Source organism: Psammomys obesus, unplaced genomic scaffold (genome assembly GCF_907164565.1).
Source record: "Psammomys obesus unplaced genomic scaffold, mPsaObe1.curated_primary_1811, whole genome shotgun sequence".
NCBI lineage: Eukaryota > Metazoa > Chordata > Mammalia > Rodentia > Muridae > Psammomys > Psammomys obesus.
Window position 1 is genome coordinate 35948161 of NW_026596046.1, and position 19062 is coordinate 35967222.

The following is a 19062-nucleotide window of genomic DNA, read 5'->3' on the forward strand; positions in this document are numbered from 1 at the left end:
TGTGTGAAGGGGCTGGGTTCCATCTCTATCAAAACCAGAAAGGCCTGGGAAAATATTGAGCGGAGCATGAATCAGAAGCATGCCTGTAAGGAATGGCTAAGTTATGTTGGGGTCTGAGAGGAATGATTAGTAGCACTTTGTCACATGGCCTAAAACCAGCCCTTTGACTTTCAGCTTTCTTGATTTGCAGAGAATTACACCTTGTCCCGGGTGCCTCCTTCTAGGGTGAGGCTTGGGCATTCGGGGGCCCTGGATGAGGTTTGAAGCTGTAACGGGTCATGTGTTGTCTCGGGGGACAAGGCAAGGGTCCCTAGAGTGTGGTGTTCACTAAGAGGCCTCGGTGCTTCCTTGTGGAGATTCAGCAGGCCCAGCCTCACTGTGCAAGATGGAGTGGGAGGGGCTGTGAGTCTCCTCTAGGCCAGATGGCCTAGGACAGTAGCAATTTCATATGTGATAGTTCCTCTAGTATCTGTATATATTGCTGGGTGTGGTGGTTCACTTCTGTAATTCCAATACACAGGAGTCAGGGGCGGGAGGCTCAGCAAACAACGAGTTAACAAATTAAGTCTGACTGCGTTACATTTCGAATCACTAAGGATGAGGCTACTCTGTTTGGCACTGAGGGCAAGTTGCCTTGACTCTCCTTTTTTACTTGTTACTCTAAGTTTATTTATTTATAGTAGTGTGTGGACATGCATGATTATACAGGGGGAGGCACACACACCACAGGGTCCATGTGGTGATCAGAAGACAGCTACACAGAGTCCATTCTCTCCTTCCACCTTTACGTGAGTTCCAGGCCTTCCTCCCATGATGAGCACCGTTACCTGCTGAGCCATCTTGGCTGTGCTGTGCCTGAAGTGAGGTGTCAGTCATCTGGGCTCCTGGCTGGAGGGGAAACTGGGGCCTGGGATGGGAAGGGGTATCCTTAGGGCTTCAGGCAGGCAGCAGAGCCGGGTGGAATTAGGTTTGCCTTGCCGCCTGGTGGGGGCGGAGGCCAGGCTTGGGTCCCACTCATGTAGGCCTGGGAGGCATGGCCTACATGATACTTAAGACCCCCAGAAAACAGGCCCCACCCCAGATGGGATTGACAGGATGTTCTTGGAATCAGGATGAGTCTGTAAGGCAGACTCAGCTGGGAGTCTCGAAGGAAGCCAGGGTAGGCCTTTGTGAGACCTGCATGCCTCGGCCTGCAGTCCCTGAGAGACAGGAAATGACTTCTTGGTTTGGGGGTCCACTGAGCTGTGCCCTACCCCGCTGCCCTTGCTGCCTTGGCTCAGAGGGAGTTAGCTTGACAGGGTCGGGGGGGGGTTACTTCTGCACCCTCTGAGCTGGTAGCCCAGCCCCCACACAGTTCCTCATAGCTACAGGAAGTCTCTCCAAGGCTTCTTGCCTTCTAGTGGAAGCTCACAGGGTCTTGTGGACACCCATGAGAGCAGTTGGTGCCCAGCAGGATGGCCCTGCCACAGGTATTACCTGGCTACCAGACCAGGCCCGTGCGGGGTGGATGTTGGGCGTGTCAGGATTTTAGGGAAGTTGTGTGGGACTCTTGGGCAGTTGTGTGTGTGTGTGTGGGGGGTATTTCTGGGACAGTTATGTGCACTTGAGTTGTTGAGAGGAGCATGGGTTCTACAGGCTAGTTGCAGAAGGGCCTCTCTGCCCAGTAGCTGCTAGGGAGGCGTGCTTCTGTGGTGCTGTGGGGTGTGGTTTGCAGATCCAGGTGGGTGTGTGGTTGTGGTTCCTGTGGAGATAGATCTGAGGGGTTTCCTGAGGGCTGCACACAGGTCCCTATCCAGCTCCCTGGTTTGGGAAACCGGGAGTCCTAGGGCAGGGCTGGGGCTGTTGTAAGAAGATGAGGAGGGCTACAGGTAGGTCTGGGCTGCCCTCCCTTCCCTTCCCTTCCCCCCTCTCCAGGGCTGGGGTCTTGCCTTGAACTTGGAGCAGAGCCCTGTGCAAGTGGATAAAACAAGAGAGGTATCTGGCCGTGGGGTCCAGAGTTTAGGCTGGAAGGAGCCAGGACCTTTAAGGTGCTGCCTGAGTCACTCTTGCAAATCCGAATGCAAAGAAGACAAGGGGAGGCCTCCGGAGAGGCACACCCACAGGCCAGCAGGCCAGCCCTCTTCCTCCCCTGCTGACTGCCTCATCTCCGGAGTCCTGGGTCCTTTCTGTATGATCCCCAGGGCTTGCATATTCAGTTCCCTCTGTATGGAACAGTGTCCTTCCGGTCTCCACCCACCGAGGCCCAGGGTAGGTGGCCTCTGGAAGCCTTCCTGCCTGCTTCACGGAGGCAGCCCCCCTCTCCTCCCTCTTCTCCAAAGGCTCTGTGGACTGCAGCAGGGGACTTGGGTGAGTGTCCACCTTACCCATGTGACATGGGGTAAGACCGCAGGATTTGGGGTCATTGTAAGAGCTAAGGGGACAGAGATGGGAATGTGGGCAGACAGTAGTACTTGGGAGAGGAAGAGAAAATAAGGCTGTTTCTACCTTGCTGGGTTGGTGAAGTTAGTGTCACTGTCAATAGTAGGACCGGAGGATGTTATACAGGGCCAAAAATGGGCAATGAGTTCAAACTCTGCCTTGGGGCAGGGCTGATAAGGTCATTAAAGGGGGGGAAATCTTTGGCCCCAGCAAGAGGGAGTCAAGTCAGACCTGAGGAAAGCCTGGCTGCCAAGGATTAGAGATTTCAGATGACTCTTCTGAAGTGGGACTAAATACCTGAGCTCCACTGTGGATGGTGGGATCAGAAAGAGAGGCAGGCCCTCACAGGAAATGCTGAAGCAGGCAACAGGTGGATCCTCACAAAGAGACCAACCAAGGAGAGCAGGCAGGAGCATGGCGGCTGAGGGGCGGTCCTGAAGGACTTCCTGGAGGAGGTGGCCTGGAGGGGGCCAGGGTGGTTGATATACTCATTGTCAGCTGACTCTTTTGGGGGGCTCCCCTATGTCAGGCTGGTGCCAACGTAGGAAATGACACAGGGATTGTGGATGGGGCTGGGCCTTGGGGTATGTCACTGAGGATTTTGGCAAGTCACTTCCTCTCTGTCTCTGTGGTGTTTATTTCTTTATCCATAAGTGGTAGGGCCAGAGTGCAGCAAATGACAGGCTGATGAGCCATCCGGGGCACAGGGAGCCTGGTCAGCTGTGGCAGGTGCCGTCTAGCTGAGCAGTACCGAAGGGAGGCACAGAGGTGGGACGCGGGGCTCTGGGAGCCTGGCTGCGTCCCCTCACCTGTGGCTGCGGTGTTGTTAAATGGGATGCTTCCTCAGCAGGGCCTCTGCTTCCCAGAGAGTGAGAGCCGAGCAGGGAGGCCTGGGTGCTGGAGAACTCCACTGTCCGCACATGATATGCCATTTAAAGAGTGAAAACCCATGTCAAGAGTCCGTGATGAACAAAACGTAAAACACCATGATTTTCAACAAAGAAAGGATGGCGTTACCAGCACTCTGGCCTCAGCAGTGATTACTACCACAGGTTTCTGTCTGGGAGAGCCGCCTCTGGAAAGCCACCCTGCCTGGCTTGGTGAGGGCCCCAGGCTGTGGATCCTGGGTGGCCCGGTCCAGCCTGAAGTTCCTGGAGGCTTCTGGGTTGTACTTCCAGCTCCTTGAATAGCACTGTCCCCAAGGACAGTTAGCGCTCAGTCCCCAGGTCTCTGACCTTGGCCAGTGCCCTTTAGTGCAAGAATAGGAACTTGAAAGAGGCCAGGCTCTTCTCAGGGAGAGCAGGGGTTCCTGTTTCCCATTGCCAGCCAGTCCATCAATGAGGTGGGACCGTCACCACTCCTGTCAACTGCCTGACCTCAGCAGGCGCTCCGTTATGCTTGACTCTTGCTTACCAGAGGCGGCAGGAAGCCCGGCTAAGGGTGGAGAGCTGCCTTGCCCAATAGACCGTGTAAGAGCAGGTTGGGAAGGTGGCTCTGTGGTTAAAAATGCTTGCTGTGCAAGCCTGACGACTTGAATTCAGAGCCTCTGAACCCAGGTAAACAGCTGCTGAGATGGTTCCGTGAGCCTGACGGCCTGAATTCAGGCTGCCCGTGGAGGAAGGAGAGAGCAGACTCCGCAGGTTGTCCTTCGCACATGCGCGCGAACACACATGCAGGAAAGGGAAAACAGAAAAGCCTGGGAGCAGCGGTGCCTGTGTGTGTGCCCTGCTCCACCCCAGAGGGGTGGCACACACAGGAGACGCTCCAGAAGTCTGTGGGAGTGAGAGGTAGGGCTGGCACACCGCGGTGAGCAGTGAGACAGGGTCTCAAGGTGCAGGTAAGGGCCACATGCTCCGGGGTGCCCTCTGATCTCAAGACATGCATCGTGGTATGTATGTGCACATATTCACCCATGCCTATACACACACACACACACACACACACACAAGCGCTAGAGTAGGCACGTTGGCACTCTCCTGTAGTCCCATCACTCAGGAGCCTCAGTGGTAGAGGCCTGGCCCAGCATGTGCGAGGACCTGGGCTTCATCCTGGACAAACCAAACCAAAGTGATGAATTTTGACATTCTTACTTATTATTTTAATTTTTGCTTTTTGAGTGTTTTGTCTGTGTGTGTATGCATGTACTGTGTACACGCCTGGCGCCTGAGGAGACCAAGAGAGGGCATTGAGTTCCCTGGAGCCAGGGCTGGCCGGTGGTTGGGAGCCGCCCTTTGGGCGCTGGAAACTGAGCCTGGTTCCTCTGTAAGAGCTGCACGCTCTGACCCACTGAGTCGTCTATCCAGCCCCTGTGTGTAGATGTTTAAACCTCATCGTCATTGTTATTAGACTCACGATGTTCTGTAGCCAGGCTGGCTTCAGATTCACTGCGTACCCGAGCTGGTGAATTCTCGATCCTGACTCTTCCCGAGCTAGGATCACAGGCAGGTACTACCGTTCCTAGCTTCACGTCGCTTTCATAATATTTTAAACCTAAATGTCCCCAGTGTTATTAGTTATCGTGTAGTCAACAGCAAGACATAGATCTTTAACGCTCTTTTTTTTCTTTCACTCTCTTCAGGCTCCTCGTTTGGGGGTGTGTTTCAAGTATTCCAAAGCCGTGCTAGCTATTAGACAGGGCAGTCCTAGGTGTGTTGAGACAGCTCCTTCCTCGCTGAGTGACTGACATAAGCCACTCAACTTCCTTGTACTCTAGTTTCTCCATCTCTGGACCGTTGTTTGTGCCTCACAGGTCATGGTGAGAGTTAAATGAATTAAAGACACTTCACACCTGTGCACATTGCACTGTTTGTCTTTTGTTGTTGTTTGCTTTTTCCAGACAGGGTTTCTCTGTGGAGCCCTGGCTGACCTGGAGCTCGCTCTGTAGACCAGGCTGGCCTGGAACTCAGAGATCCGCCTGCCTCTGCCCCCTGAGCGCTGGGATTAAAGGTGTGCACCGCCACCGCTCGGCTGTTTGTTTTTTAAGCAGTTTTGAGAAGTTTGCTGTTCGGGCCAACGCTTTGATGCAGAGTACCAGTTACCTAACGTTTGTTGTAGAGGCTGGAGAGATGGCTCGGTGGTTATGAGGACCCAGATTTGATTCCCACATGTCTGAAACTCCAATCCCAGGAGATCTGACGCTCTCTTCCTGCCTCCTTTGGTGCTGCGTGTATGGAGTACATAGACACACATGCACATAAAATACGTATAACCATAAACAAATCAAATCAAATGCTCACCTTAAAACCCTATCCCTGGGGCTGGAGAGATGGCTCAGAAGCTAAGAGCACTGGCCCCTCTTCCAGAGGTCCTGAGTTCAATTCCCGGCAGCCACATGGTGGCTCACAACCATCCATAGTGAGATATGGTCTCCTCTTCTGGCGTGTAGGCACGCACGCAGGCAGAATGCTGTATAAGTAATAAAATCCCATCCCCGGGGCAATCGCAGTCTGTCAAGCGCCACATAAGCGTGAGGACCTGGGTTCCCTCCATTCATCTAATGAGCTGGACATGGTGCTGTACGCTTGGGGGACATGGGACAGGGAGATCCCCGGGCCCCAGCCAGCCAGCATCGCCTAATTAGTGAGCTCCAGGTCCCAGTTAGAGACTCAAAAAAGGAGGTAGATGTCTCTTGAGGAGTGACCCCTGACCCCTGGCCTCCGCACGCCCCTGTGTGCACTTGTACTAGTACTCGTGTAGGCCCAGGCACTCACAAACACCCACAGATTCCCACATTCACATAAAGCACTGTGGCGTTCGGAGACTGGCATGGTACTTGCTTTGCTGTCCAGGCTGACTCCCCATTCACAGCACCTCCCCTTCCTGAGCCTCCTGAGTACTGGGGTCCAGATGTGCGCAGAGCTGCGTGTGCCTGTTTTAACCCTGTTCTAAGCAGTGACAGTCGTAGACTCTGCTTAGCGTAACTAGATGGTCGTGAGTAGCTGCGAAGCTGTTGCCCAGAGCCTGGTGGTTACTAGGATGCTCCTGGGCCCCAGGAAGGGGTCTGTCCATTCTTTCGTGACCCCTGCCTCACAGCGCCTGGGCCTTCTGAGCAGCAGGGCCATGGGCCTGTCTGCTAGCCCGTTCTCTCTTCCTCTGGAAACCCCCTATTGACTCATTTTCCTCATGCCCCAGTTGTGCCCCACCTCTGTCTCAGCCTGTTTGGTGGCCCCCAGATTAGTGGAGCCTTGTGTTCCTGTATCCCCAGCCCTCCTGTCAGGAAAGCACCTATGCGCTTGCCCTGATGCAGTCTCTTTGCAAGACTCCCCGGTAGCAGACCCACCACTGGGGGTCCCAACCAGGGAGCCAGCAACCCCAAGCTCCTTAGTCTCACCCCACAGGCACCTCACCATTCTAACCTTACACCTCCTTTCCTGGAAGGACTTTCTGGGGTCTGACTCCATGGCTCCTGGTGCCCTGGAGCCTTCTCTCTGCCTGCTCTCTCTCTCTCTCTCTCTCTCTCTCATCACCTCCTTCCCCTTTCTACTTTCTTCCCCTATCTCTGGTTGGCCCCACCCTTCTCTTCCTCCCCCTTTCCCCTTCCTTTCTCTCTCCTCCTCCTCTCTCTCCTCCTAGCATCACTTGCCTCATGGATTTTCTCCTGCCTCTCTTCCCCTGCAGTCTCCACCTCAGAGCACCATGGGAATCCCCTGTGATTAGGAACCACCTCTCTGGAGGACCAGGTGTCCTTGGTGTGAGGTAAGTGGGGAGCTGGGATCATGAGGTGGGAGTTTCATGGAAGCTGACACCTGGGGTTTCATATTCTGTTTGGGGAGCTGAGGTTGTGGACGGAAGATGGGGCCTGAGAACTTGGTAAGGCTTAGCCAAGAGGCTCTGAGAGGAGACGAGGTTCTGAGAGGAGACGGGCCTCAGGCTGGTTTGCCGGGTGCCAACCGATTGGTGTCTCCTTACTTGCTGAGTTTTGGTCTCTTTCTCATTCTCGGGTTTTCTTAATGAGGACCATACCCCTCTCCTCCTTTTAAACAAACGTTTGTGTGTGCGTGTGTGCTTGCTGTGCTCACGCCCACGTTCCCTGGTGCCGCAGCATGTGTGTGAGGGTGAGGGGACACCCTGCAGGAGTCTGACCTCTCCCCTGCCTCAGGGATTGAACTCAGGTCATCAGGCTTTGCAGCAAGCACTTCCCTACCGAGCCCCACATTCTCTTGAAATAGAATTCATTTTGTGGAGCTTGTGGCACAAAATCAAAACGAAGGACCTAACATGGCAGCCCCTGCTGCCACTTCTCCCCAAATGCAGCTGTTTATTTGGTTGTTTGGTCGTTTGGTTGGGTTTTTAAGACAGGGTTTCTCTGTGTAGCCTTGGCTGTCCTGCAACTCACTCTGTAGACCAGGCTGGCCTTGAACTCAGAGATCTGCCTGCCTCTGCCTTCCGAGTGCTGGGTTTTTAAAGGCGCTCGCCAAATGCAGCTTCTTGTGTATCTACCCAGATGTTTGTGTTCGTGGTTTTTTGTTTGTTTGTTTTGCTTTTGTTTTAATTTAGCCTAGATGTTTATGTAATGCTTTTCTGCACCTTGATTTTATGCTTGAACTGACCTTTCTCATCAGTCTACATAAACTTTAGAGCTTAGACCAATTTCAGTTTGGAAGTTGCTTTCAGGTTCTAGTTCAACCCTGGGAGACTTTCTTTATACTGTTATGCCATTGAGGGCCGCTGTACCCAAGCACACCAAATGCGTTTATGTCTTCCTACTGTATGACTATCCTTTTAGAACTCACGTAACTGAACATTAGGTGACGGAATACATAAAATGAATCTTCTTCCTCCACGCCACGGTAGTTGTCCGGGGAAGCTGAAGTGTCATGTTTAAGGCCATTCTAGGACTCAGAGAGGGGCCCGAGTGATGTATGAGCAAGGTTATGTGTTTAGTTAATTTTTCAAAAATAAGATGTTCTTATGTTCTTTTCCCCCAAAAGATCATCTAAGTGACATAGGCTCTAGGCTGTGTGGGCTACGCTTCTGTCCTGTTCCCTCCTGACCCCTCAGCCCTTAACTTCTTTCCTTTGAGGTGAATTCCCTGGTGTGGCCTCCTGTCTCTGTGGAGACACATCTACGCATTAGCCATGTGGACACACTCATCCTGGCACTCAATTTGTTGTTACTGTTATTGGCTTTTCTTGTATGTGTAAGGCAATCCTGTTCTGCACCTTTTCGTGCTCACGTAACAGGCTTTTGGAGTTCATTCATGTCAGCATAAAAGGATCTTTCTCCTTTTCATAGCCATTTGGTACTCTGTTGCATGACTGCCCCATAGTTTAGTCACTTATCTCCCAGCTGATGGACATTTCGGTTATTTCCATCTTCTGCAATAAACGCTGCTTGGTAGCTGATAGCCCTCCATATAGGTTGTTTTGGATGGGTGCCAGTAACAGTGCAAGAGAAATTACTTCATTCGTGCTTGACCCAGGATGGCCAGGGGCAGCAGAGGGGCTTTTCTAGTGACTGTGCCATTGTCCTCCCTGGAGGCACCCTGCCACTCAGGGTGGAGATACCTGCCCCACGACCAGTACTGTGGATTTTCAGGCTGTTTGTGTTGGCAACTTGATGGGTGGAAAGTAGAGTTTCCCCTTTGTGTCTCTTGGAGGTCCTTGTCCTGTGTTTAAAGGCTGTGCGTGGCTCTTCCTCTGAACTTCTCTGTTCAGATCATTCCCCACCACCCCACTCCATCCTTCCTCTCGCTGTTAGCTTGGTGTCTGCTGCTGTGATAACACCATGGCCAAGAGCAACTTGGGAAGAAAGGGTTTGTCTCCTCTGACAGTTTACACCAGGAAGGGAAGACACAACAGGGACTCAAGGCAGCAGCCTGGAGGCAGGAGCTGAAGCGGAGGCCACGGAGGGTGCTGCCTACTGGCTTGTGTCTCATGGCTTGCCAGCCTGCTTTCTTAGAAAAGCTAGGGCCACCTGCTCTGGAGCGGCAAGGCTCACAGTGGCCTGGGCCCTGTGACTCACATCAGTCATTGACCAAGAAAATGTCCCACAGACCCCATGGGGCCAGTTTGATGATGGCTGTTCCTCAGTTGTCATTTCCTCTTCCCAGTGACTCTAGCTTATGTCGAGTTGACAAAAAAACAAAACAACAAACAAACAAACTGCTCACACTTGTGTGCTTCCTTGCCCAGTTGTGCTTTTCCTCTCTCTCCCTCTGTCTCTCCTCTCTCCCTCTCTCTCTCCTTTCTCTCTGTTTCATTTGTAATAGAGTTTCAAGTAGCCCAGGTTAGCTCCAAGTGAACACGCTCTTCCCTCAGCCTCCTGAGTACTGGGATGACATCTGGGGTCTCCCAAGCCCAGCTAACGTCCTATTTCTAGGTGCTTCTTGGCTTTTGGGAAGTGAGGGGATAGGAGGTATCTCCTGGGTAGTCTCATATCTCCCACTTTGTTTGCAATGGGTTCTACCACATATTTTTACATACTGTCACGTGACATTTAAAGACAAAGACACAGGCTGGGGAGCAATGTAGGAGTGAGTTGGTTGATGTGCCTGCCTGCCAGAGCTTGTGAGGATGGGGGCAGAAAAGGGTGCTGATTCCCAGGGACTGGAGTTACAAACCACTGTGAGCCAGGTGGGCGCCGGGGATCAATCCTGGGTCCTTGGGAAGAGTGGCCATGACGTGGGTACTATACAGGCCTTTTTAATTTTTCCCGTCCCTTCGAGTAACACCTCAGACTTTTATTCATGTAGCTTTTCTACCTGCCTTCCTGCGCTCTTCTCTTGCAGTAGGACATTTTTAACCCTTCTTGGGCCTTTCTGTCCCTCGGTCTGCCCCTCCCTGGAGACGAGCCCAGCAAGTACTCTGGCGTGCTCTTCAGCACCTCTCTGAGGTGTGTAAGCTTCTTAACGATGCTCATTCTTGGTATTTTCTGCTGTGTGTAGGGTCTTTCGTCCTGGCTCCTCCCTGGCTACTGCTCCGAAATATCGGGTTTTGTTGTAGCTTTGAACTCAGTGATCATACTAATCTCCTCTGTTAATGCTAGGAGAGCTTCGCAGCTAGGCTCCCGTCTCAAAACTCACGTGGGGCAACTTGGGATGGTTTATTTGTCCTGGTTCATGTTTTCAACCTCCTGCTTGTTACGTGTGTTGCCTAGAACAATGTGATAAGAAACATAGTAACGAAACAGACGTCATTGTCTTGTTCCTAACTGTAATGGGATTTCTTCTTACCGCTTCATTTTTATTTGTGTGTGTGTGTGTGTATGTGTGTGTGTGTGTGTGTGTGTGTGTGTGTGTGTGTTCCTGCTTGTTGGCATCTGTGCCGCATGTATGCAGATCCCTTCAGAGGCCAGAAGAGAGCACTGGGTCCCCTGGAACTAAAGTTACAGGTGGCTGTGAGCCGTCCAACATGGCTGCTGGTCCTCTGGAGGAGCAGCAAGTACTCTCCACCCCTGAGCCATGTCTCCAGGCCCCTGTAATTGGATTTTTTTGTTTGTTTGTTTGTTTGTTTGTTTCATGGTTATATAATGTTTGAAGAATCAGTCTGTTAGGTGAACTCTGTGCTGAACAGTACTGTTGCCTCTTCAGTGCTGTGGTGATGGCCAGGTGCCTTCACCCTTTGCCTCTTCCTGTCTACTTGGACTCTCAGCAGGAGGCGGCTCTTGAGGTCTTGGTGTAAGGGGGAGTTTCTCCTGTCCAGGGCCAGGCTGCTTTGGTGACTGAGTCAATAAACAAATGGATGTTTTGCTTGCTTGTTTGTTTGTTTCTCTGCGTTGGTAGCAAGCGAGGGGATTACCCAGAAGGCCAGGACACAGGCTTTGTGATCTAGGTTTTTCCTCCTTCTGGAGCACTCCACTTTCTTAAGGGACATGGAGCAGAGATGGACTGTGGTCCCATGTGTCACTGAGCTTCCAGACTTGGCCTCCACCTGGGGATAGGTGCCTCAGAGGGATTGGACCTGGCCTGCGTTTCGTAGAGAAGAGTGGGGATGGGGTGTCTCGCCCAACACCAATTATGCCATTTTCCAGTCTCACGGTAGTGGCTGAGCCTGCAGGTCGGGAGTGTGATGGGTGCAGAGGATATGACCTGCTAAGAAACTGTGAGCTAGATGCTGGGGCCACAGGGACCCACAGAGGGGGAAACAGGATTATTCAGTCAGGCCTGGCAGTGCTCAGCCTTGCCTGGTATACGGGCACAGTGTGGGTGTGCAAGAATCAGACTCGGACTGGCCATTGTGGTGCACACCTGTAATCTAAGCGCTCAGGAAGCTGAGGAAGGAGGATTGATGGAAGTTTCGGGCTAGCCTGGGCTACATAGCGAATTTAGGGCTAGTTGGGAGCCAGAGTCAAAGAAGGCACTCAACAAAACCCTGTCTCAAAACGCCAAAGCCACTACCAACAAAAGGATAGAATTTGAGTTCATGGCATGAGTGGCGTCTGCGGATTTCACATTTCAGCCTTCAAGGCTTTCATCTTTGAGGATCAAAGTTTCTGGGAATTTAGGCTTTAGATTTTGATCTTTTGGGTTTCAGCATCTGAGATTCCGACATCCCGGTTTCTGGTGGGCACAGCGTGGAACCTTGCAGCGGGCCCCTGCTGCGGTGGCTCCTGGGTTGCCTCTCAGCCGTGACCTTCTCCCTCAGGTGTGCCGGGAGCCATGGCAGAGAGCAGCGAGGCCGCGCTGTCGGTCGCCGAGTGGCTCCGGGCGCTGCACCTGGAGCAATACACAGCGCTCTTCGAGCAGCACGGGCTGCTGCGGGCCACCGACTGCCGAGGCCTCAGCGATGCTGGCCTGCTGGCCATGGGCATGCACCTCCCTGGCCACCGCCGCCGCGTCCTGGCCGGCCTGCTCCGGGCCCACGCACCCCCGGCCCCCGTGCCTCGCCCTGCCCCACGGCCGGTGCCCATGAAGCGACACGTCTTCCGCTCGCCGCCCGTGCCCGCCGCCACGCCCCCCGAGCCGCCACCCACAGCTGGAGAGGAGGGAGGCCTACCTGCCGCCCCGCCCATCCCACCCCGCCGGAGCTGCCTGCCACCCGCCTGCTTCACGCCTCCGTCCACAGCCGGCCCGGACCCCGTGCTGCCCCCACTGCCCGCCAAGCGACACTTGGTAGAACCGAGCGTCCCTCCTGTACCTCCTCGCACCGGACCCCCCCACCCACAGGCCGGGTGAGTGACTTCAGCGCTCAGTATAGAGGGGCCAGGCCTGAGGCACAGGCTTAGAGAGTAGGGAGCGCGGCAGAGCAGGGCAGAGCGGGCGGCGGAGCCACAGGGCCCCAGCTGTCTATCCCAGGAACGTCTGAGTTTACGCTGTGGAGACCGGGGTGCACGCCCTGACAGGTGAGGTGTGGAGAAAGCTGCAGCGCTGGGATGGTGGGACAGGTGTGGGGGTGAGGTGTCCTTCTGTCTGTCACCCTAATCCCCGACCGCAATGCTGTACTTGACAAATCTCACCGAATCCCAGGACCTTTCTGGGCCGCAGGCCTGCTCACTCTCCGTCGTCTTCGGAATTCCTTCTCTTCTCCCCGCTCCTCTCCTTTGGGCTTTCCTGAGTTTTCTTCTTCTTCTTTTTCCTATGGACACGCCGCTTCTTCCTCCCTTCCCGCTGTTTGCTCTGGTGTCTGTAGAGAAGCGTCTGCAGACAGGCTGCCGGATGTTCGGGGTAACGACGTTCCATTGGAAGTTTGAAGGGATGTGCTGACAGAGGTCTCTTGTCCTTGTCGCTGCTAGACAGTGTTGGGGGCCGTGGTTGTTGATCCCTGCAGCCTTCTGTGGGAGTTGGGGGTCTGTATTCTGACTCCAAGCTGGGAATCTGAGGTTTAGCGCTTCTGTGGGGAAAGTCTTGGGTGTTTTCAACATTTATAGAGAAGCATTGACTCAGGGGATCTTCTGGGCCAAGCCAGGTCTGAAGTTAGGAGATTTAATTGATGCAAGAAAGAGTAAGAAGGTGTTCCTTTTCTGGGTCCTCAGGGAGCCATGCTCTTGTGCTTGGTGCTATTGTGCCCTCTAGTGACCATTCTCCGGCACGCAGGAGTAACATTTATTAGAGACAGACATAGCTGGTTCAGAGTTGCTGGAATTGAGAGTACCCTGAACCCAGCATCCCACATACCTTCCTCCTCCCCATCCAGGGCCACCCTCTGGAGATGTTTGTGAAGGGAGAGGCCTTCAGCAGTGGCCAATGGGAAGAATTCAGCGGGGATAGGGTTTTAGGCTATAGACCAGGGTGTAAGCAAATCAGGGAAACGCAAGGATGGGAGTCACAGCTCTGCCCCTGCCTTTGGAACCCGATGCCCTGTCTGACTTATCTGGGCCCTCTGGGTTCCCCAGACACGTACAGCTGTTCAGGAAACTTTCAGGGCAAAATAAAAATAATATCCACAGCGCTGGGCCCCAGGATACAAGGCTCCACCCTCAGAGCTACAGTCTGAACACAGGGACTTAGCCAGCATATGAGGGTGTCAAGGCCTGTCTCCTCAGTAGTCACTAGGTGGGGGTGGGGCCAAAAATGATATAGTACTGGCATCCTCCACAGTTGTTGGTGGTGGCGGCTGGTTGGTTTTGCTGTTTGTTCTTCTGGGGTCAAACCCAGGGCCTTGCATGTGCTCGCTGATGTCTCCAGCTCCATCTCTGCAATCATCTGGGCGTTGCTCACAGCACCAAATACACTGAAAGCGCTGGGCAGTAACTACCATACCTGATTGTAGGGAATATGGACAAGGGAAAAATCTGCATGTATTCAGCATAGATGTGGGTTGGATCTGCAGGTTGTCGAATCCATGGATGTGGAGCCATAGGTTGCGAAGAGTTTTCTCTGACCCCCACAGTTTGGGACCGCTCCTTAGGGAAGAGAGGTGCCAGGCCTGGCGTCCTGTGCCCTCAGGATGGCATTAGGAGTCATGGGCCTCTGCAGTCCCCAGCTCATGGATGTACAAAGTCTTTCGACTTTTTAAATTTTTATTTTATGTGTGTGGGTATTTTGGCTGTCTGCCTGTCTGTGCGCATGAATGCACATTTGCCACCCAGCTGTCAGGGTGGCAGCCCGTGTGTGTACTTGCAGCTCCATCCTAACAGGTGCAGGGATCTGTCCAGCCGCAGGGCGACAGGCCCTGTGTGTGAGAGCTCGTGAGGGCTGAGCACACACATACGCGTGCCCGTGGGATTGCACGGCCAGGCTGCATTGTTACTGGTATGCAGATGCTATTTGGGTGAGTGAATTGGCACAGTCATTGTTTGTGTACTGTCAGGCCTGAGTCATCGAGCACATATGTATGCACATATGCTGCCAGGAGCCGTTAGAATGTCAGCTCTCCTAGGGCCGTGGGATCTTTGTCGGTTTCCCTTCCTGGTGCATCCCTAGCCTCCTGCAAGAGGTACCCAATAGGCCCTTAGGACCTGTCCAGGAGGTGGAAGGCCAGTGCTGCCGGGAGCTTTCACACTATGGGTGCTGAGCTTGGGTGTCTGCAGATGGCGCGACCAGGCCTCAGCCCATCCTGGCCAGAGAGCTAAAGGGCAGTGAGTTCAAGAAGGTCTTCCCTAGTTCATGTCATCTCCAGCCTGTCCCGGGAAGGAGATGCCTTCAGAGGACCTGGTGGGAAGGAAGAAGCTGATAGGATCCAAGGCCACAGAAAAGCTGTACGCAACTAGAAAACAAGCAAGGATGGGGCCTGCTCCTTTCTGCCTGGCAGGTGGAGGGTTTCAGAGCCAGGCCCGTCTGTGGCCTGGGAGGCCCCCTGCTTCTAGCTGAGGAGGCTGGGGCTGGGGGAGGGGGCTGCAGAGAGTTGCCCAAGCCACCTCCCCCAGGGGAAACCAAGCATTCAGATCCTGCTTCCTGGCCTTGGCCCTGTCCGCTCAGCTTCAGGTGTCAGGGACAAAAGCCTCAGCACTTGCTTCTCTGGGTCACAGAGGAATCGGTTTTGATCAAGAGCCCCTGAAACACTCCACACAGCCCCTTCCAACTCTCTGCAGGTCTAAGCTTCCTCCTCAGGTACTTGGATAAAAGATATTTGAGAGAAAGGAAGTGTTTGCCCAGAGCAGGCAGCTGCTGGCTAGAGTCACACCTTGCAAGGTTTCCCTTGCCCCTGCAGCCCAGCCAATCCGTGGTCTTGCTGAAGACTGATCAGCTGTTGCTGGGGTAGAACTTGTTCCCTTCAGAACGCCCATTTTGCAGCCGCTGTGGGCCTCATGGGGGGGGGGGAGCCGCTGTAAGGGCTACCAGGAATCAGGGCTTCCTGGACAGCTACCCTGTGAGGCCTCAGAGGACCAGCAGATGGGACTAATTGTCCCATCTTAGTTTGGACGGCTCTGGTGTGGCTGAGGGGCGGGGAGGAAGTATCTGCCCCAGGGGATTATGGGTGACTTTTCTCTCTCTCAGTGTTTTCAGGAAGTGTGTTGGCCTAGGCTGAAGGGAGTGGGGGTAGGAGAGGCCGAGAGGAGGAAGCAGAGACCAGAGCTGGATACACACACACACACACACACACACACACACACACACACACACTCATATGCTCACATTCTCTCCATCTCTCACCACCCCCCACAGATTTATGATTATATTCAGAGAAACATACTTAGAGAAGTTATTTACACATATTCAGAGACACCACCCATAGGTGTACAAAGACATACATACCTGGGCTCACACCTGCAAAGGAACAGAACTAAGACACAGCTGACAGCAGGGACTCTGGCGGCGCCATCAGCGCAAGCCCACATAGGCCTTCAGGGGCAGACGCAGGACACCTTGGCGCGCACCTGACTGGAGTTGTTAGGCCCAGGATTCCGCAGGCCTCTGAGGGTGAGTGAGGGGCAGCCCTGGCCAGACTGCTGGGCCGGTGGGAGGGCTGGAAGAGCAGGAGCCCCTCTTGTCTGGATGTCACTTTCTGAGCTGCTTTTCCAGGGTGCCCTGCTGCTCCTTGGTTTGCTCAGGTCTTTCTTTTCCTTTCTCTGCTTCTGGTTTTTTTATGCCCTCTTCTAACACCTCCCCTTTCTTCCCAGCAGCTTCTCCTAGATCCATTAGGGATCCCATTCCCTGTTTTCTGGTGCTATCAGACTCTGCCACTGTTGTCCTGTGTGTGTGTGTGTGTGTGTGTGTGTGTGTGTGTGTGTGAAGGGGTGTCTCTGCTGTCCTCTCTTTGGGCCTCTGATGCTCACCTGTTCTGTTCTAGCATTCATTCCCAGTTCCCTGCACCATCAGGCAGCTCCCTTGGGGGAGATTTAGGTTAGCTCGTTGCACTGTCAAATTCAAGATTGCTGTGTGTCTAAACTCCTTACTCCCAGCCCAAGATGACAGGGCCTACCTGCGGAGGGTGGGCCCTTCACTTGTGCGGTTCTCCCCCGCTGGCCAGGGTTGGAAAGTGGTGGGTGCATGTGGACTCTAAGGTTGACCTCCAGTGCTGACAGTTACCAGGAATCTCTAATGAACCCAGCATCCTTCGGGTCACTAGGGACACGTAATGGCCTCTACTTTGGATTGGGCACCAGAAGTGGTGGAGTAGGGCCAGAGCCAGGATATGGGTAGAGCAGAATGGCATGTAGAGACTACCTGTCTCTTGCCCACCACAGCAGGACTGATCTGTGGGGCAGCTCTGAAGGGGTCAGGCAGTGGAGTGGTGTGGGGTGCTCAGCAGGCTATTAGCTAAAGGAGGGTGAGTGTTTGGGTGGTTTCCTAGAGGAAGAAGCCTATTTTAAGCAAAAGGGAATTGATGGTTTGGGGTCATTCGTGTAAAAAGTCGCCGCAGAAGCCTGGTTTACAGTGGTGCTTAGCAAAGGGAGCCCTGGCCCAGGAAGAAGTGCCCAGAGCTGTGGGGCCTTGGTTGTGTGTTGGACTCAGTTAGGGTGAGGGTGAGGGTGAGGGTGGATCAGGGCTGCAGCCTTTCTGGAGCAGAGCACTGGCATGGTGGCTGTTCAGAGCACCCTGGCTGCAGCCCCTCTGTGTTAAGAGACAAGCAGGCTGCAGATCTCCATTCCAGCAAAGGGGGTCTGACAAGAGCTTTGTGCTCTGTGGCTTGGCAGAAGTGAGTGAGACAGAGCTGGGGCTGTGCAGCAGCGGCCTGTGGTGGAGGAGGAAGGACAGAAGTGGCAAGGAGTACAGGACTGGAGCCCAGCTGCTGAGGAGGAAGTGGGCAGCTGGGAAAGTTTACTGCAAGGGAACATCAGGAAAGACTGATGTGCCCAGATCCCTGGGCCTGGCCTCTTCTTACAGCTATGCTGGTGAGAGCCCTCGGATTGGCCTCCATCCCTCTAAGGCCCATGGAACATTTTGGGGGGAAGATTCTGACTCCAGGGTTGGGGTCTTTTGTGTTCTGAGGTCATCTCTGTGACCCAAACATTTGGAAGGATCACCAGTATGGAGGCGGTTTGGAGAGGTGGCTCAGTAGTTAAGAGCGCTGGCTGGTCTTCCAGAGACCCTGGTTCAGTTCCTAAAACCTATGTGGCGGCTCACAAACCATTTGAAACTTCAGTTCCAGGGGACCCGATGTCGCTTCTGCCATCTGTGGACACCTGCATGCAGGCAATGCACTGTATACACACTTGCACATAACCCTGAATAAATCTTAAAGTAGTGTGGAGGGTGGGGGATCCCCAAGGAAGCCCCTGAAAAGCCTGAGGCATGAGGGAACGCCCACAGTAGAGGTGGAGGATGTGGGATGTATGTCTTTTAAGGAAGAATACTCTTTTAAGCCAGAATTGTGGGCCGTTTGGCTAGACAGGGACAGATGCTTGAGATGAAAGGGACACACTGTGCAAAGCCTCAGAGTATATGTTCCTGAACTGCAGCTTGGGACTGTAGAGCTGGCCAGCTAAAGTGCTGCTCTTGTAAGGGCCTGACTTCCCTTCACAGTACCCACTCTGGGCAGTTCACAATCGCCTGCAACTCCACACACCTCGTGGCCAGGACAGGCTGTTTCACCCATTGCCCTGTAACCGTCAACCATCCCTGGCCAAGCCTTACGTTTCTGGCTCACACCGTTAGCGATGGGGCCACTCCAGTCCCACCCGTTTAGCCTCGGGGCCCTCATATGTCCCCCAGCCCTGGGTACGAGGTTCCAGGGTATTTCCTCCAACCTGTTGAGCTAATCTAATAAGCTAAGGATCCAGGCTGAGGTGGGTCACCCCTGTCGAGTGCCCAGCCCTATCGTGAATGACGTAATAATGAGAATAGATGGTCTGCATCCCCTTGGCTAGAGAAAGAGCTGAAGGACCTGAAGGACTGCAGAGCTGGGGGTAAGTGGGGGCGGGGAGCATCTTTGCCCTGCCATGGCGGGGGGGGGGCTGCATTTTGAGGCACAGAGGGTGCTTCCCTGGGTTGGGAGTGGGAGCAGAAGTCAAAGGAGAAGGACCTGCAGGGTGAGCAGAGGCCAGGATGGGTGATTCACCAGCGCTCAGGGCTTGGATGAGGCCAGGCTGCGAGCAGCCCTGGAGAGCAGCAACCTGGGACTGTTTCTGGAGAACAGACACCCAGGGGCTGCTGGGGCACTCCCCAGCGGCTCTGTTCTCGGTAGGGGGCACGGCCCCCTGCCCTGGGGATTTCCCACAGGCCGTGCCTTTCTAACTTCACTTCTCCTTTCCTGGCCCTGACTCAGCAGGACTAGATGCCCTGTGCTAGGCAATCTGGCTGTCGTGGAGGTTTCTTGCTGCAAGAGTTATGAGAGGCCCCATTGTCTCCCCTTCTGGGACAGATGATAAGGACAGAGGGCACCT

The 19062-nt window shown here is 53.9% G+C and overlaps 1 protein-coding gene across 2 annotated transcripts in view; it reads left to right on the forward strand.

The window, feature by feature from the left end:
* Arap1 (ArfGAP with RhoGAP domain, ankyrin repeat and PH domain 1) overlaps nucleotides 1-19062 on the forward strand; it is a 55344-nt gene that overhangs the window by 9380 nt on the left and 26902 nt on the right. For both annotated transcript variants that reach the window (XM_055623648.1, XM_055623649.1), the window contains exons 2-3: nucleotides 7036-7113; nucleotides 12003-12528. In XM_055623648.1, coding sequence (XP_055479623.1) covers nucleotides 12017-12528 — 512 coding nt within the window. In that variant the 5' untranslated portion in view covers nucleotides 7036-7113; nucleotides 12003-12016. The remainder of the gene's footprint in view (nucleotides 1-7035; nucleotides 7114-12002; nucleotides 12529-19062) is intronic.